This window comes from Solanum lycopersicum, chromosome 7 (genome assembly GCF_036512215.1).
Source record: "Solanum lycopersicum chromosome 7, SLM_r2.1".
NCBI classification, from domain to species: domain Eukaryota; kingdom Viridiplantae; phylum Streptophyta; class Magnoliopsida; order Solanales; family Solanaceae; genus Solanum; species Solanum lycopersicum.
The window spans coordinates 7,240,568-7,259,800 of record NC_090806.1 but is presented as its reverse complement, the minus strand read 5'-3'; the positions used below and the strand labels follow the sequence as shown (position 1 = coordinate 7,259,800).

General features: G+C 33.0%; 2 protein-coding genes across 2 annotated transcripts; one reads left to right on the top strand and one right to left on the bottom strand.

The window, feature by feature from the left end:
• The first annotated feature begins 4,721 nt into the window (after positions 1–4,721).
• Positions 4,722–15,899, top strand: LOC101252001 (dolichyl-diphosphooligosaccharide--protein glycosyltransferase subunit 2). Its single transcript, XM_004242829.5, has 20 exons — positions 4,722–5,210; positions 5,300–5,439; positions 7,160–7,352; positions 7,456–7,545; positions 7,801–7,863; positions 7,970–8,039; positions 8,190–8,254; positions 9,902–9,956; positions 11,270–11,397; positions 11,485–11,600; positions 11,747–11,816; positions 12,182–12,283; positions 12,404–12,493; positions 12,615–12,763; positions 13,599–13,710; positions 13,789–13,872; positions 14,189–14,269; positions 14,441–14,665; positions 14,868–14,990; positions 15,384–15,899. The coding sequence occupies exons 2-20, from the start codon at positions 5,303–5,305 to the stop codon at positions 15,498–15,500; spliced, it is 2,070 nt and encodes a 689-aa protein (XP_004242877.1). The 5' UTR covers positions 4,722–5,210; positions 5,300–5,302; the 3' UTR covers positions 15,501–15,899.
• LOC101245180 (Na+ transporter HKT1,1) lies at positions 15,675–18,942 on the bottom strand. The gene is made up of 3 exons (NM_001308344.1): positions 17,692–18,942; positions 16,833–17,063; positions 15,675–16,141 (listed from the first exon to the last, which is right to left on the bottom strand). Exons 1-3 carry the CDS (start codon positions 18,927–18,929, stop codon positions 15,943–15,945), a joined length of 1,668 nt encoding a protein of 555 aa, NP_001295273.1. The 5' UTR covers positions 18,930–18,942; the 3' UTR covers positions 15,675–15,942.
• Positions 18,943–19,233: the final 291 nt, after the last annotated feature.

Sequence of the window (19,233 nt, the reverse complement as noted above, 5' to 3'; positions counted from 1 at the left end):
AACACACAAACAACAAAGGGAATACACGAATTCTACTAGAATACAATGTTTTGTAGATCACATGCATTAAAATCAATAGATCACATGCATTAAAATCAATCAATTAATCACTCCAAGAGTTGAGTCTTCTCCTTTCAAATCACTTTCAAAATCACACAATCTATAAAAATCAAGTATTCATAATAAATTTTTGAAAACAACAATACCCACATCAATTCTTTAAAATATGGGTAAATCAACACAATCCCAATTCGAAAAATAAGGTTTGAATCCAAAATTCAATACTTGAAAATGTTGCTCAAGGTCTTAGGAAGTCATTGATGAAAATTAGTTTGAAAAGGGACTCAAAATCAGTTCACAATCACCTTTGCTAAATTCTTGTGTTCTTGAAGATAACCCCAAATTTCTCATTTCAAAAGCTTGATTTGAACTTTTAAATCCATAAATAATAATAGGTAATAAAATATTGAGAGTTAAGAATTGTTATCCAAAAGTTTTTCTTGAAAACCTATATAATCGCCACCCCAAAGCTCCCAGAACTCAAAAATGGTGAAATGAGGTTAAAATTTGAACTTTAGAAAAATATTATGCCCAGGTTTCAAATTCTCATCGCGATTGCGATGAGTAAAAAAATTAACTTATTAAAGTTGAGTATCCCGATCGTAATGTACCTCAAATTACACTCGACATTCAAAACTCAATGGAATCATCAAAACACGAATCCGAGGTCTGCTTAATCTTACATCCATGAGAACTACAAGAACTGACTCGACATCTAAAAGGCTAAAACAATCTCAGGACCTCTCAAAAATCAACCAAGACCTCTTTTAGGCCTAAAATCATCCTCCGAATGCAATAAAACTGTCAAAATTTCTATTCAAGCACCAAAATCTTGAAGGTTGACCAAAGTCAACCCAAAGGCTAAATTTCCACAAACTTAGGACCTCAGATCATCTAAAGGACTCCTTATTTAAAATTGACAACTCTCACAACTCAAATTCCAGACCATTTCGACACTCCAAACTCTAAAAAAATCATTACAACTTAGCCTTCAAGCTCAAAATTTACCAAACCCTCAACTTTAAACTTAAAATCCAATACCAACTTTTTAAAAGTCAATCATAGAAGATTCAGAGTGAATATTGGGAGGATAAAATGGTAAATTTCACACACAAAAGAATGACCACACGAGTCATTACAATTTCATATTTTATTCTAAAATGTGACAATGTTTGCTTTTCGTAATTGGTAAACTCATATGTATGATTGTCATGATCTAATCCATCGATATATGCGAGCACCTATTCTAACATATAGATAGAAAAATTCTTTCTAACCAATTTAAAAAGAAAGACTATGAAAGTAAATAAAATTCATTGCATCACCGATTCAATTAATAAAACAAATTTCAAGCCTTATAAAATACATCTTGTCCTTTAAAAAAGACATAAAATTATTCATAGAAACTATTTTAAACAAGTACAAAAGTTTCCAAAAAGAAGAATTATATGTCAATGGACACAACTCCCACCAGTATATCGGTCTACTCGAATCCCACATTATATCTGGTAATTAATCAGAAGAAACATGTAAGTTGAAGTTATACAACCTCAACTTTTTTACGACAGGCCGTACTACCAGACAAAAATACCTCTAAACTCATACACTTTATCACAAGACACCCCACATCGTTCCGCTGTCAACTCCACCATCAAGGAAATTTCATCATCTAATCTGATCATAGCCTAGCCCTTCTATCACATAAAATTTGTTCAAAAACCACCTATTCTACTAACACCATTCTCCATACTAAATTTCCTTCTTAAATTCAAATCCACCAACTAACTTTATTAATCGATATGTTCCATCTCTTACCCCTTACCTTAGCAATTTAGTAGACCACTCACAAAATTCTTACTTAACCACCTTAATTCAACCCCTCTCCCCCCCTCCCACACAAAAAAAATCAAATAAGTCTCAGACTATACAGATGAATACAATATAAGCTAGTGAATAAAAAAACTCTCTGTTAACTTTCTGATTTAACATTCATATGAGACATGTCTAAAAATCATAACAATCATTCATGCCTAATTCGTTACACCTTTCAATGTAAATCAGACAATTAAAGATTTTTTTTAACATGTAATCTTAGTTTATAAAAGAATTATCTTGACATTTATACACTAATCTAGTAACTCAAGGACTAATATGTGATGAATATAATATATTATATATATTTGGTCCCACTCATGAAACCAACACATAGAAACAATCACAGAGCCAACCATTAGTTAATTGTATCGATATGTAGTCGAACCAATCATTAGTTAATTATATTGATATGGTATCTAACCTAACTATTAATTAATTGTACTGACATGATTCCCGAGCTAACCATATAGATATTTCGTACTAGATGTGGTACCCTAGCCAACCTTTAATATGTGCCAAGTGTGATACCCAAGTCAACTAAAAGATATCTTGTATCTAATGTGATATCCGAGCCAACAATCACACATTACAATCATAGCCACAATCACAACGAATACAATTAGACTTGTACACCAATTAAACACACGCATTCCATGCAATTAATAACAATATAACATGTCGGTATTGGCACCCAATTTTGATCCTTTATGACGTAAAAATAATATAATATGATGTGTATGTTATATCATTAATTACAAACTTAAAAAGGAAATAAGAGAAAATGGCCAAAAGATTCCCCAACCTATAGCCGAATTTTCAACTACATACTCAGACTTTACAGAGAAAATGGCCAAAAGACTCCCCAACCTATTCAACTACATACTCAGACTTTACAAGAGTCCTATTATCCCCTTGGACTATGTTAAAGTGTAGTTATTTGGTCTCTAAATGTTGATATTGCAAAGAAGGTGTAGTCCACTTTCTTTGTGAGAGTGATAGATTAAAAGATGATTAAAATATTAACTTTATAAATATTTAATTTATTTCATATCAATATTCTATTTATAAGAAAAAGAAATTATCTTTTCTTTTATCTCTTTTACCTTCTTTATCTTTTCCATTCAATGTTCATAAAATCATAGATTTCAGCGGCTCACCTCGACCACTAGGATAACCGTCGCCGTATTTAGTTTCACTTCCAATTTCACCTCTGCTGCCGCTTTTGCCATCGCCGTTGTTGTAAATCCAGTGTAATCGTATATCTTCGGCGAACTAACAATCACTTCCAACTCAATTATAACGGACGTCTTTAGCACTTTTGTAACACGGGAATCCCAATCTTCAAGCAAATGCTGCCTAATTCAAAATCATTCATAAATTCGTTATTCATCAACTTTTCATTACTAAGCCAATTCATATATTCAAATCACATACTTTTCATCATATCTCCACTTTTTATCACTTTAAAAATTTGTTGGTAGGTCAGAATCAAAATCAGAATTGAAAGTTAGAAGAATCGAACTTTAGGCTAATCATTAATGGAGGAGTTCACTGAGGGCCTATTTGGAAGGACACCCTGGTAACTGAATTTAGAGTAATTGGTGTAATTACACTGTCTTATCCTGTTTAGAAGGACAGGTAATTGGTGTAATTGACAGAGTGTAATTGCACTCTACAATTCACAGACAGAGACTGTGAATTCCTGGTAATTAGATGGTCTAATTACCACCTGATGTCCTTTTTTTTTTTTTACTTCTATTATTTTAAGTTCTTTTTTTATTTTTTTAATTCTAAAAATCGTAAAAGTTTGTTTTTATTTTATATTTATATATTTCATTTCTTCTTGTTTTCAACCTTACTTTACGTGATTCTATGTAATTTTCTTGTATTATCTATTATTTTCTCATTAGCATAATTTTATTAGTATTCTAATTTTTAAATTAAAATAAGATTTATGATTAAGTAAGGTTATCGACTTATGTTTTCTTAAATTAAGAAAAAATAAAAATAAATCATATTTATTGCTATGTTGAAATTTCTTATAAGAGTAATATGTTAAATTTTTTGTTTTGAATTTATAACTTATGTTATATTTTCAGTTCATTTGTTTTAGTAATATTGAATTTACATTGCACGCCATTTTCTAATTAGACTTGATAGATTATATTTTTGTCAAATATTCAATAATTTATGACATTATATTTATATATTATTCTTTTTATCAAACATACATTTCACGTTGTTCGTAGAAACAACATACTTTTAGTTTTTACTGTCAATTCAAATGAAATATTTTGATTTGAAAAACTATAAATCAATTATTTTTTCATAATATTAGCTACAGAAAATATGTTATTAATTAATATATATTTTTAAAAAGAATATATGAACTCCTAATGCGAAGGTAGACTCCGGTCTTCTTGAATATTTTATTTAATGTAATTTATAAAGTTTCTTATTTGTCTAGTAAAATTTTAGACAATTAATTTTTTTTTAAATTTATTATAATTTATAATTGCAATGTGAATCCAAAGAGAACATATATAATTACTCTGTGGCATCCAAATAGGACGTGTGTAATTACACCGTGACAATCAAATAAGTTAGTGTAATTACTAGATAACGTAATTACTAGGTTAATAATTACTACCCTAGTAATTACACCAATTCCAACTATTAAGTGGCTTTCCAAACAGACCCTAAGTAATATATTTAATTAATGGAGAAGAATTCATCATTGGGTGACACACCCTTATAAAGAAGACCCTTAATTGAAATTGTTAATCAGTGATAAAAATTTTCCTCTGTCGCTAGCTTTAGAGAATGAGATTTCGTGGTGTTTAGAGTTTTGGTGAAAGTCGAAGATGCAATAGTCATGGCATTCCATTGTCAAATTTGGAGAAGTTTCAAAGAAAAAGAAATGGAAAAATGGAAAAGAAAGAGAAAAGGTGAAGATGAATATATATATATATAACAATAATAATAATAATTAATTTTTTAATATATAAAAGGATAATATAATTAATATTTTTAATATAAAAATGGGTAATATTACGTCGTATTGTGTTGATGACTATCTAATACGAATTTGGGCATGAGTTTGTAGGGGATAGATATTTCACATTTAAAAGGTTTAGGGGTTATAGAATTTCCGTAAAAAATAAATGCGTAGTTAAAAATTCGGTAATAAGTTTGGGTGTGTGTGTGCGCTTTTTGGCCATTTTCAATAGTGCATCTAGCCTCACTCTTACCAGTCCCTACTGTGGCGCAGACTCGTAAGTCTTCTTCCCCGAATTCGAATTCATTTCCAATTTAGCGTAAATTTCTACATAAAATTGTGTTTCTATTGATTTTGTTGCTGCAGAAAATGGGGAAAATTTTAGGAATTTTGATTCTAGCGTTGTGTGCATTGATCTGTGAAGCTGCAATTTTCAGACCTATTTCAGATTCTCACCGATCTGCTGCGTTGGAGTTGCTTACACCCAAAGATGGATCTTTTACTAGGTTTGATTAAACCCTCACTAAACCCCCTTGATTCTCAGCCTGCAAATTAGTGATTTTGGATGTGTTGAGTGTGTCATGTTATAATGTTTGAATAAGGAGATATAGTTGAAGGGTTTCTGAATTTTTGAACATTGGCTTGTTAGTTGTACAAATTTGATCATGATGATTATAAAGCTAAGATTTTTTTTGGTGTCAGATCTCTTTCCCTTGTTGACCTGTATTTACTCGTCCAGTTTGAGTACTATTGCCCCCCAATATGGTGATTTGATTTTTTTTTATTAGGATTTTGTTGCTCTTGGAATATTATTTTGGGGCATTGCAAGAGCATAGCTATACTAGTTTTAGTTTTTGGGTTGTTGGTGGAGGGAAGTTGTTGGGGCTTGGATTTGAAGTGGACAAGGATAATCCTAGGAATTGATCATCCACTTACAATCTGAATAGAAGTAAATGAACCTACAAAGATATCTTGTGTTTTGTATATGGATATTGATCTTCTGTTGAGAAGGTCATATAACTAAAATGACATTTATAGTGGACTATAAAATCAAATATCCAGGATAATTAGGATTAGTGAAATTAAGTGCAGGGCAATGAGATAAAACAAGAGATTTTAGAATTATGAACCTCATCTTACTCTTTATTTCTTTTTAAATTGTGTGTATTATATAGATGCATGTTCAATCCAAAGAAGAAGAGGAAAAAAGAAGAACAATTGTGAGAATCTTTGAGTCCACAGAAGCACATATGGAAATTGTAGATATCTTAAAAAGTTGCAGTTGCATGTTTCACAAGTACGAATAATTTATATATATGCAAAAATTATGTTCGAGCCCAGAAGAATTGTGAGAATATATAAGTCTGAGCAATATATGTAAGTCATTGTGAGAATTGTAATTAACTGAGGAGGAAAGTTTCACAAGTCCGAAAGCTAACTTGTGAACCCAAGTCTAGTATTCAAGTGGAGAAGGTTAGAGGGGTGCGCGCGATACTGACATAGTTTCGAAGCTAGTAATAACGTATTTCTTGGTTACCAAAAAACTCAATTGAGGAGGAATAGTTGGTGTTAAGTGTCTTACATTGGTTTCGGGATGGGCTGTTTGCTTCCTTATATGGTCTTGGGAAATCCTCACCTCATAAGCTAGCTTTGAGTGAGTTAGGCCAAGGTTCCATTTTCTCAATATGATAGCAGAGGCAGACCCATTCATATTATTAGTTTGTCCCCCATGTTAACTTCTCCATGCTCCATACTTCCGAACGTCATAATGCAGGGTCTGTAAAGTGTCCTACATTAGTTGAGGGAATGAGTTGTATCCCTATATGATCTTGAGCAATCCTCTCCTCAAAAAGCTACCTTTTGTTGAATTAGGACCAAGGTTCGTTTCCTAGACAGTTTGGTCATTGGCAATCTCGATATGTTGCTAAAAGGTATCTGTTAAACTCTTCTTGCAGCTCCTCTACAAGAAATACAGGGGTAAGAAGGAAACAATTATTGGCACCTCATTGTACGATTCTTATCAGAATCTGTGATAGCCTGGGATGAACACAATTTTATGTTCACTGTGCTCTCTATATTAAAATTTTGTTGCTGGTCACCAATTTCAAAATTGTTTAGTTGCACTCTTTGTGTGTTTACAAACTTATAGTCATAGCTGATATTTGTGGTATATCTTGAAATTTCAATTGCATCTATCTGGCGGTTGATAATTTTATCTCTCTCCAGCCTTAAAGAAACATACGAGGCCTTAAGGACATTTAAGGTTCTTGGGATTGGACATCAGTTTGACATCAAGGCGAAGTCATGTAAATCAGTGGTGGATACTGTTGGGTCTCCATCTTCCACATTGAAGGATTTGTTCCAAGCATTGGAAGTAAATGGGATATTGAAGTGCGAGCTTAGCAAGGAGACTTTTGCTGTATGTTTAAGCTTACTGCTAATCTGATTTATGGTAATTCTTTTTAGTACATTATATTTATCTATATCCTCCTTTTTTCTGCTACTGCTGTGTATGTGTGAAGGGCATAACTTCAAGACTTAAGGATTCTGTGAACACTGCCAGCTCGCTTCTGGACTACTACTATTCAATTGGTAGTTTAGTTCTTATCAAGGTAATGCAACAAGGAGCAATGTCTCATACTTTCTTTATGTCTCCTGCTTTCTTTTATATTGACCTGACTTAACTGATACTCCTTCTCATGCTCTCAACCCCTTGAAAGAATGTAAACAAAACCAGATTTTTATAAAGCAAAGCTGAAGCTTCTCAGTAATATAGAGTAGGCAATATCTGTGAATGTGTTTCATAACGGAGTTGAATTTTGGTAAGATTGTTTTTCTGTTCTTACCTTGTCATTGTTCCTCTGTAGGGTCAAACTTCTGAAGTTGATGTACATCTTGGAGGTGCTGATTCAGTTTTCCGTGCCATAAAGGTTTCTAACTGCACTTGCTGTTATCATTTACATGTTGTTGCTCAATATTTGTTTCTGTAATATTTGGTCTAAGAATGCATAAGGGACGCTTGAGAACTCTTGGCAGGCTCTTAGCCAAAGTGATGGAAGATGGCGCTATAGCTCCAATAATCCCGAGTCTAGTACATTTGCTGCAGGTGATTATTTTCTCTAGAAGACAATAGTTTTGCATTATATTACAAAAACAATTGGCTATCTGTAAACATGAGTCCCTAAGGTGCCCCCTCTTCTTGTTTGATTGCTGTATTTTTTGTTATTATTTTCCTGGTTTAAATATTCCTTTACAGGAATTGCACTTGAGAGCCTGGCTGGTGTCATTTCATTAGCATCTTCTGAGATCGATCATTCTCTGGTGAGTGACACTTGTCCTTCCTACTGATCAATTCCCGAGAACATTAATTTGTACTTTGGTCACCGGTATTTTATGTAAAATCATTCACTTCAGTAAGCACTAAATTCCTCCTTATCACTGTAATTGAAGGCTCACATAAGCCCAGAAACTAGGTATAGCACAGGCTGGGTGCTTTGCCTTGCTTAAGGCAGCTCCATGTAGACGTGAAGATGCTAAGATGTGCGTTTCGGCACTATGGATATGAATCTAGAAACTTAGTATAATTACTTATAATTTGAATTAAATGTTTACATTGTTTCAACCTGATGGCTTTGGTCCTGAGGTAAGAGCACAACGTGTGTGGGTTAGGTGCACGTCGCGAGTTCATTATCATCTATTAACAAAAATATGGTATTAAAGTGGAGAAGTGGAGGGGTGAAGTAATTGTCGCCCTTGATAATTTCTCGTTGCCAAAAAGAATATTTTATTTAATTGCAGTTTTTTTCAGTTCTTTTGTCTATAAAAACAGTGTTTTGTTCTTCATTCTTTATTAAGTTGAGCTTATGTGTTTATGTGTAATGCTTATGTAATTATGTATGTGTGTATAATGTATGGACGCATGCATGCATGTATGTGGAGTCCATCCATATTTGCTAGAGTACCACTTCAATTGTGCTTTTTGTTAAAGCCACAACAGATTTTGATGCATTTCTATGCTTTTCTGCTTTGTCACCTACATTTCACGGAAACCCCTACCACATTTATGTGCATGCCTCTTTTTTTTTTTCTGGATAACATAGAAATTCCAAGGTAAATAGCAGTATAGCACAAGGTTCAAAATTCGGTGGATAATGGGCCCATCCTCTACCCTTCAGCCTCCAAATACCAGACAAAAATATCTAACGTGCACCTAAACCACACCTTAGAAGCTACGCTTTTATAACTACACGGAAGTCGTGGAGGCACATGCATACCTCTTTTGAATGAGCATTTTGCTTTGGAAATATGGGATCCTGTTGGAATACTTGATATTGAGATTCACTTTGCAGTTCAAGTTTAGCTGTTTCTTTTTTACAACATAGCTGTTTATGGTTCAAGTACACTGCTCATTTTGTTTCAGTTCATTCGATGGTGTTGAATGTGAGATTCCTTACAGCTATCATTGGAGAGGTTACTGAATGTGTTATTGCATTTATTTCATTTTGCTTTCTACTATTGTGCCACTTAATGTGTGTTTAAAATATGCCTTTTAAGTTCACATATTACAAGGTTTGGGAATATGGGGTGATTGACTGAGCTGTTGGGTGATTTTCTAAGGGGATCAATAAAATATTATAACACCTCTCATGTGATACTAATTATCTGAAACCTTATGTTTTTCCTGCTGTTTTTGCTAAAAGGATGAACATAAGAATGTAACATGTTTGAGCAGGCTGACATAAAGGAGATAAAGCAGAGACAAAGGATTGACGGTCATTTGATTTAAAACTGCATGTCTATCATATATGTCTAGGTAGTATTGAATTTTGTGGACCAGTATGTGCTTATCACTAAATTTGTGTTTTGCTTCATTTGGAAGTACATCATATGTCATCACTGATTTTTTTTTCTACGTGCACAGGAATTCGTGAGTTAACTAGTTTTAACTCTATGTCTTTGTGTTGGCAGATTAGCCTGGTGAAAAATGACATATCAAAGCTTCTAGATGGTGTTGAGAAATATGGTATCTACCTCTTCTGTTCTTTCGTATGTTCTCCTTATTCTCTTGTTCACTCTGATACTTTTTCTTTGTTTTTCTTGATGATGTTTTCTGTAGCTTTTAGTAAATTTTGCTTGAGATTCTCTGTTCTGAGATCTGAACTTACAGGGATGTACAATGATGTGCTTATGCTAGATAGAATAAATGGCATAAGCTGGTTGTAATTGTTTAGGTCTGTGCTATTCATTTGGATGTACCAGATAATATTTTCTTGTCAAAGCACAACTTTAAGATACTGGAAAAAGATATAGTATTCAAATTTTTCTTGCAATAGTTTCCAGCCAAGAAAAAGAAAACATAGTCTGTAAATATTGTGAATGTTTCTGATTAATCGTCGGAGTAGGTGATACTGAATTACTGATGCATGTTAAAAGGGTATAATTGCTCTTTTCCATAGTTTTATTTTAGATGAAATCTGTTGTTCTTGCTATTTTATGTGGTTATTGATATTAGTGTGGTAGAAACAAAGGATTGACCTATCAGAAAATGAAATGAAGGAATGAATATGATGTGCATGCCTTTTTTTTTGATACTGAAAGTTCAAATGAGAAGTGGTCATTAATGGATGCTGCAAATTAAAACAATGTGAAACATGTCCTTCATCTGATAATGTATGTCGCTTTAGGTGCGGGCCAAGAAAAGAAAGAAAGCATAAAGTCAATAAAAAAATATTGTGAGTTGTTGTTGGAGTAGGATATAATGATGTATATTAAGGTATTATCTCTCTTGTCTGTACCATTAATCAAGAAATAAATTAAAGCTGAGTCTATGCAAGAAGGGCTACCTACTTAATCTAGAGAAATACATGACTCATAAATGTATAAACATGTGATCGACTCAAAAATTGTTGTGGTTGATGAGCTGGTCGAGAAAGAGGTAAGGAAAGGGGGGCCAGAAGCCAAGCATGTTTATTGGGACGGTCTAACTGACAAAAGTAAAACTAATTCCCGTTGTTAAATATATCTGATGCTAGTTGATTGAGCAGCTCTGATGTGCTTGGTCTTTGACACATTCACTAGATGTTATTTGTGTCTTCTATGAAATTTTTTTGAGAAGGTAATGTTTTTTGTATAACTATTTTCTGCAACATAAAACTGCAGCTGTCCATAATTACAAGGGATGTCTTTTGTAGTTCTCCATAGAAGATGTTATTGAAGTAGTTCATGAATCAATTTAATACCGTTCAAGCTTATTTAGAGCTGATGCGGCAGTTTGCCTTGTCATGCTGGGGAACTCAACTCAACATCATTCTAAAAACATTTGTTGTCATGTTACAGATGATGGCGCCTATTACTTTGATGAAAAGCTTGTTGATGCTCATGGACATCAGAGTCCCCTATCAGCTTCATCAGCGGTGGTGCGTGGTATCACAGCATTTGCCACAGCATCTGATGAAGATTTAAATGTACGGTAGTGTAATAGTTGATCCTTTCATTTTTTTTTCGAACTATCATATGCACACTTAATAATAATTTTCCTCTATTATATGCAGCTGCCAGGTGACAAAATTTTAGGTTTAGCAAGGTTTTTCCTGAGTGTTGGAATACCTGCAAATGCAGAAGACTTGTTTTATCAACTTGATGCATTGGCTTCCTTAGAAAACAACCGGTGGGCCTGGCTACGATTTAATCTGTTTTCCCTTTTCGCAAATTCAATAACTCAGGGAATTTGTTTGTAGTAAATTTCAGATGAAGCACCTTATCAGTTAGCAGCATTCTTTACTTATATATGATAAGAACTTATTTTCAATACAGGGTCTCCATTCCATTGATTTTATCGCTCCCAACTGCTGTGCTTTCATTGACTAGGAAAGACCAGCTTAAGGTGTGTCATGTTGATCCTTTTTTCCCTTATGTTTTGAGTACATTGTATTGCTTAGTTTCCTTCATACATGTCTATTCTAACCACTCCTTTGGCTTTTAGTCTCATTGATGTCATTTGCTTGATTATTTTTGTTTCTTTAGTGATACTGTACAATAAAACAATATTAATGGCTTGAAAGACTGGTTTAGAGTAAAAATAAAATGATGGCTTGAAAGGGGTTTCTCACAAGAAGGTTAAGCTGGCCTTGATTTACATGTGCAAGTGCTATCAGCATTATTGCTTGCACATAGAATTTGGTTGTCTTGGTTTGTTTAAGTGCTCACCGCTAGATTTCAATTGTTGACATTTATCATTCTTAAAATCAGGTGAATGTAAACACTGTTTTGGGCTCTGCTGCACCTTCTCTGTCTGTGAAACTCAAGCAGATCTTCAGCTCTGGTTCAAAGGATGCTTCAATCATTGATCAGGTTGTTTGTGATCTAATACAGCCGATGGATATCTAGTAGCAGTTAAAATAATTTGATTAAGATAGTGTAGATTTCCTTGCTCTTATTAAACTTTAATTTGTTCAAATTTGTACTCTGCAGTATCTCAAATTTGATCCTGAAAATGCTGTGCATTTCTTGGATGCATTGCCAGAAAACATTGATGTTGGCAGTTACATTTTTTCTTTGGAGGTATGGCCTAGCTCTCTTTTCCTTGTGAAAATGTTCAGCTTCCCATTCTCCATCCCTTGGAATCTCTCATGCCTTTACGTTGATTCTTATTTTATCTTTCTTTTCTGGATGATCTTTTTAGATTGTCCTTGACAATCCAGAGGATAAAAAGATCTATGCCACTGGAGGACGAACAAAAGTACCCATATATGTGACGGGATTTATCAAAGTTGACCATCCAGATGTTGCTGTGCTTGACAGTGATCTTGGTAATGTGGAAACTCAAAAGAGGTATGAGATTTCTGCTCTTCTTTTACTCTACTTTTGGCACATATATACTTTAAGGACTGATTTTCTGTTTTAATCTTTGACTATTTATTTGGTCTTTTGTCTTCATTTTGTAATCCGTTGTATTGATAATTACAGTTAACTTGTTCTCTATTATGATAAATGCAAATATCTTGCCTCAATTATGAAACATATGACACTAATTAACTGTTTTGACATTTAAGCATTTCATTTAGAAGAAAAATATTAAGCTAGATCTAGATTCTTTCTACATGCTGTATCACATTGCCATTAATTAGATTTGAAGAACTGGCCACTTTACCTAATGATAGTGGTGTTTGGTCTTAGTTTGCTTGTATCTCAATTAATCTACAAGGTCGCTTGCTACAGCCCACAAGGATAGGTGTTGGGTAGTGCTCCCCCTTTAGGTTAAATAGCTTGGTTGAAGTTCTTTTTGATAGAGATGTTCTGTTGATGGTTTTCCTTTTTGATAGAGATGATCAGTTTTGACTTTGTTTACATTGCATTCCTATCGACCTATTTAGAATTATAACAGTCAGTCACTCAATGAAACTTAGAAGCTGACATACAGTTTTACCTTTATATAGTTTCCACTGCATTACGATTTTTCCTTGATTTTACGGAAGGTGCTATTTTTTCACCTCATCTAATTATTATTATCATTTGATTACTGTCTTATTAACTTATTCTTTGTACTTTTTTTCATATCATCATATGGACAGTTCTATGCCTACTGATACAAATTGAAAATTGTGCAACGTGTTTTGTGCCTTCACCACAGCAATAGTATCCTTATCCATGTGTGTTTTCCATACAGATTTGATTTGGCAGGGAAGAACACACTCTCTCTCTCAGCAAACCATCTTCAAAAGCTACGGTTGTCATTCCAATTAACTTCTCCTCTTGGGAATGTTTTTAAGCCACATCAGGTTGAAAGCTCATCTTGTCCTTTTAGTGTATTGTCTTCTGTAATAGAACATTGGTGGACTTACTGTTCTCCTTTGCAGGCTTTCCTCAAGTTGAGACATGAGAGCAAAGTGGAACACATCTTTGTGGTGGAAAATTCTGGAAAAAACTTTGAAATAATACTAGTTAAGTTTTCTTAATCGTTTGCTCTATATATCTTACCTCCTATTAACATAGAGTGCACTATGGACGTGTTCGTAAATTTAGCACAAGCCTGTTTGTTTGTTCTTCTTAGTGTTATTTCAACCAATATCTTTACCATATTTACCGTCCCAGTTGATGGGGTTGGTGATCTGCCAATAAGTTCTTATGCAGGAAACATCAATAATTTCCTAGCCTCAAGTTCCAAGCCAATAAAAAGCATCACTAAAATTGTTCCAATACCAACAATGATGAGCAGAGCTAACCCTGCTGTATTGTAAATGAATTTCTGTTTTGTAGGATTTTCTTGGACTAGTTGAGAAGTTTTTCTATCTATCAGGTAGATATGACATCCAACTTACAGTTGGGGATGCTGTCATGGTAAGTATTGATTTTTTCGCTCCATAAATGTTCCAAGTATTGTGTACATTTTGGTCAATTTATAAGTAGAACAACAGTAAAGAAATTTCTTCTTATGGCACCCGCTCTTCTTTGAATTTTGATCTGGAAGCATTTTGAGTTGTATCTTAAACAGATCAATTTTTCCTCCAGGAAAACTCGTTCTTCCTACTACTGGGTTCAATTGAATTAGATCTGCCGGAGCCTCCAGAAAAGGCAACTCGCCCTCCTCCACAACCTATTGATTCTACCTCAAGATTTGGGCCCAAGGCAGAAATATCTCACATATTCAGAGCTCCCGAGAAAAGACCTCCTAAGGGGCTTTCTCTCATCTTTTTGGCCCTTGTTCTCTTGCCATTTATTGGATTTTTGGTCGGGGTATGCTCTTGAATTTTTATTTTGATTAGTTGATGTGAACAGTTGATTATTCTCCCTTATGAAAAGAGATAATGGCTAGTATATGTTTGGTTCTTCTCCTTATTACTTGCTTTTGTCTTTACTTTAATGGGGAGCTTTGTTCCCTTTTCTTTCCTATAATACTTTTGTTATGATAATTATTTTGTTTTCCATGTCTCAACAGCTTTTGAGGCTGCAAGTCAACCTGAAGAACTTCCCAAAAGCATCAGCACTTGCTACATTTGCCATTCTTTTCCACCTTGGCATAGCAGCTGTCTTAACACTCTATTTACTATTTTGGTTGAAGGTCCGTCCATGCTTTCTTTAATCTCTGGTTGTCTGTCTTTTATATGAAATTGCTCAACTTTCTTTTTGCAGCATTTCTATTACTTCCGTTCTAATTAAGGTAACAACACCAAGAAATGGAGAAAGAAATTAGTTCAACTTCCCTATCCTTTTTCCTCCCATTCCTTGAACTAAATTTACTGTTGTCTAACAAAAAAAAACACTGGTGTTTCAGTGCTGGAAAGTCAGCAAGGTTTTAGAATGTCTTGTTTCCTATTGACCATGATGAACTGACTTCTGTCAACCATAACATACCCTCTAGTGTGTTTGTGAATGCTCTAATTGAAGCCTATATATTTGTCGAGCATGTTTATATTTGCTAATTTAACATACGTATTTGCCTCTTAACGTGCAGCTGAATCTATTCACAACACTCCAAGCGCTTGGATTTTTGGGGATCTTCTTGATGTTTGTTGGGCATAGAACCCTTTCATATTTAGCATCATCATCTGCCAAGTTGAAATCAGCCTAATTTAGACAGATCACTTCTAATTATAGATGTGAGGAAGCCTTGAATAGAAAAGAGAGTTGGATAATCCAATTTTGTTGTACGACAAACATACGTATCTAGTATGATGTTAACTACACCAGATTTTGTCTTCAAATGATCGATAGTTGCTACGTTAACCTGGTAAAGTTGCAGTGATTTGTCTGAGGGGCGTTTTTCTCGACATCATGAATATATACCTACAGTACTTACTATGAGGACTTATGGTAATTCATCACTTGTGTTTGTATCTGATGTTTGCAGAAGTTTTCACCTAATAGACTGTATTGTCTAAATGCATTTTTAAGAAGTTCATATATTGTTAAAAAGTTCAAAGATCTATTACATTGAGAATGGGAAATATTTACAAATTTGTTTAAATAATTCTTCTTATTATAAAAACTTTGAATACCATTCTCTAATGTAATTACAAGAGCTTCCAAGCTTTCCCTCCTTGCATATTGAATTTCTTCAATCTTCCAAAAAACATGATAATAATGATAATTATCTTACCTTCATCACTCCATTTTCCTACAAATCCATACCATTTATTCTTACAACTTTGGTCTCCATTTATCATCCTATCACAACTATATCCTGTTGTGAAACCAACATTCCCATATGCACTACAAGAAAAAAACTCAAATTAGGAATTATTTCACAATCTAAACTCTATTTAAATGGTTGTTATATTATTTTAATGAATATAACGTTGAATAGATCATATCGTTCTATGTATATAAGGTTTTATATCAACAGTTTGAAGGATAAACCTACTAGAAAAGTAGAATACAAGATAGAGCTAAGATAGGGTGAGTGATAAAATAAGATCATTATATAAATAAGTTAAAGACAAAATGAGAAGAAGAAAAAATAAAGGTGAGGATACCATATCGATCGTTACACGAAACGAGACTTTCAATTATTTATCTAGCGATGAGCTTAATGATAGGATAAAATAAAATTTGAGTAACAATATTCAAAACGAACATTATATTTAAACTAACCAATACAAGACAATGAGAAATAAATGACCACCCAAACATGGTGTTACTATCCTTAGTCAAACTACATGGAATTTAAATCCAAGAAAATGTGCAGTATATTTAAACATCACTTAGGAATTATCATTATAGTCTAGCAATTAGCCTCAGTAAATGGGAGACATAAACTAATCCCTAAAAGATTGATTATGGTATCTAAAACAAAATGTCCTCTATTTTTATGATCTTGAATATGTCATTTGAAAATTTAAATTAAAAAGTTATCAAAAAAGAAACGAATTATTTTTGAGAGATAAAAATTTTTGTGGAGTACCTTATAACTTCAAGAGTGATATTGAGGACATTAAAGTTTAGTGGATCATCCTTCATCTTTTTCCTTTCTGTTATGCAAATAAGAACAATGAACAAGGATAGGTAACAAAGTTGGGAAAATATGAAGTTTTCTACAACTTTTCCTCTTTTTTGTTTTTCACCAAATAAATATTCTTCCGTGTTCTCTTCAACACCTTTAACTGGTATAAATGATGTATATGGAGGAAGATACCTGAAAAAAAGTGAAACAATTAATGTCTTTGCCCTCTATTTATTTACATTAAACTAAATATACGTATAATTTACCAAACATATCGTATGACTTCTTGTCTTACACATGTCAAGTGACAACAGCGTGTTATTAAATTAGATATTCAAAAAAATAGTTCTTTTTAAAACTAAGACAAAACAAACTGAAACAGAGAAAATGTTAGTATAGTGAGAGTAGAAAAAGGAGGAGCGAGTCAACAATAACAATTTCAGTATAATTTTTTTTTTTTTGATGATCATGATGTTCGAGCCAATTTTTGCGCTAATTCAATGAGATATCTGTTACCTCGCACTAGCAACAAGTATCAGATAACTCCGTCCACCAAAGTAAGGATAGATAAGAAGAATCGCCTAGTGTTTTTTTTTTAAATATTTGTTAAGTTTTGAACCTAAGAACTCAGGATTCTCAACCATAATTCATTAATCACTAGGTCACCATCTTGAAAGCCTAGTGTAATTCCAAAAGTGAGATGTATGTAAACCATACCCCCACTTTTGTGGGGGTATAAATACTAATTTTGATAAAAAAAATATCGTTATCGAAGTAGGATTGAAATAAAAATAAAATATAATGGAATAGATGAACTTACATCATGACTATGAACATCACCAAAATTGGGGGTGAAAGAGTGGAGATATCAACAATAGTTTCACCAGTATGTCTTGCATTCACAACTTGAAACAATGATCCCACAAATCTTTGATAACTATTTAGTCCATTGAGACCATTAGAGTTCCACTCCAAAGCACAAAACAATATGAATTGCACCAAAATGAAACCAAACATAGTAACCACCAACAATCTTGAATGTTGTCTTGAAAACAAATGTAAATGTCCTATTTCTCTTGAATTCTTCAACAAATACTTAGCTTCTCTTTTCTTAGACACAAATAATTTTCCCATCAACCTAATCGAAAATCTCAAACACATTGGATATAACGCGTTCCCAACAAGAAGTAGAGGGATGAGAATCCAAAGAAGACCTGAATTCTTGCTAAACACCATCATGTTTTCGTTTGTTGGAACAAATCCACAGCTAACAAAGGATGAAATGGTTGTAAAAATCGTGAAAATGTAGGTATTTAGCCCCTTGTTTATTAATACATCTTTTGCACTTGAAACAAAGGCTAAATACATTAGAACTAGTGACATACCAACAATGTTGATGACTAGAAGATAAACTAATGTTACAACTCCAAGGAATTTAATAGATTGGTACTTGAGATTATTATCTGATGACGTAAAATCATCTTTATCTTTATCTGACTTAATAGATTTTGGAGAATCAGGTAAAACAACAATGTCCAATTCAATATTATAATCGTCATCATTATTAAAATTTGAGTTTCTTGGGCTAGAAGTAGTACTATTATTACTACTAAGTATTGACTCAATTTTGCTATTTTTTCTCCATGGTTTAAACTTAGGTCTTATTAAATAAAGTTCAATCATAGAAATAAAGACCTCACCACCTATGAACATCAAAAATGTTATAACAATGAGTTGGGAATTTGAAAAGACTTCCATTTCTAAAGTAGACATACTTGAAATAGTAGCAGAAGAAACACTAGTGAAGAATAAGTCTAAATTGGTAGACGTAAAATCTTCACTATGTCTCGGGTTCAAGTTTCTGAGAATCAAAAAACCAAAAATAGAGATGAAGATGAAGTAAAAAAGTTGTATGAAAAACTTGTTAACTTTAAAAAGAATAGATCTATATAAAGAAGAAATGAGAAAACATGTTGATCCACACAAACAAGACACATACAAAAATATAGAGCTAAAAAGATGTTGTAGCTTTTCTCCCAAATAAGATAAGCTACTCATTTTTAAAAAAACTACAACCACTTCTATTAATTTTGGATCTAGAGTAGTAAGGTATATATATATATATACACACAATATTTCAGTTAGATTTATATGAATTATTCTCTATCTTATTTAATTTATTTCAGAAGAAATATTATCAATGATTTACTAATTTTAAACTTCCCATGAGTTAAGGTAGGTCACTCTGTCTTTTTTGATTTTTTTCTAAAAAACTAACTAGAAAATTGTATAGTTTCTTACTCTTCTATTATTGTTTTATCTTATTATGATCACTACTCTTAAATTAGGATGATTTGATAGG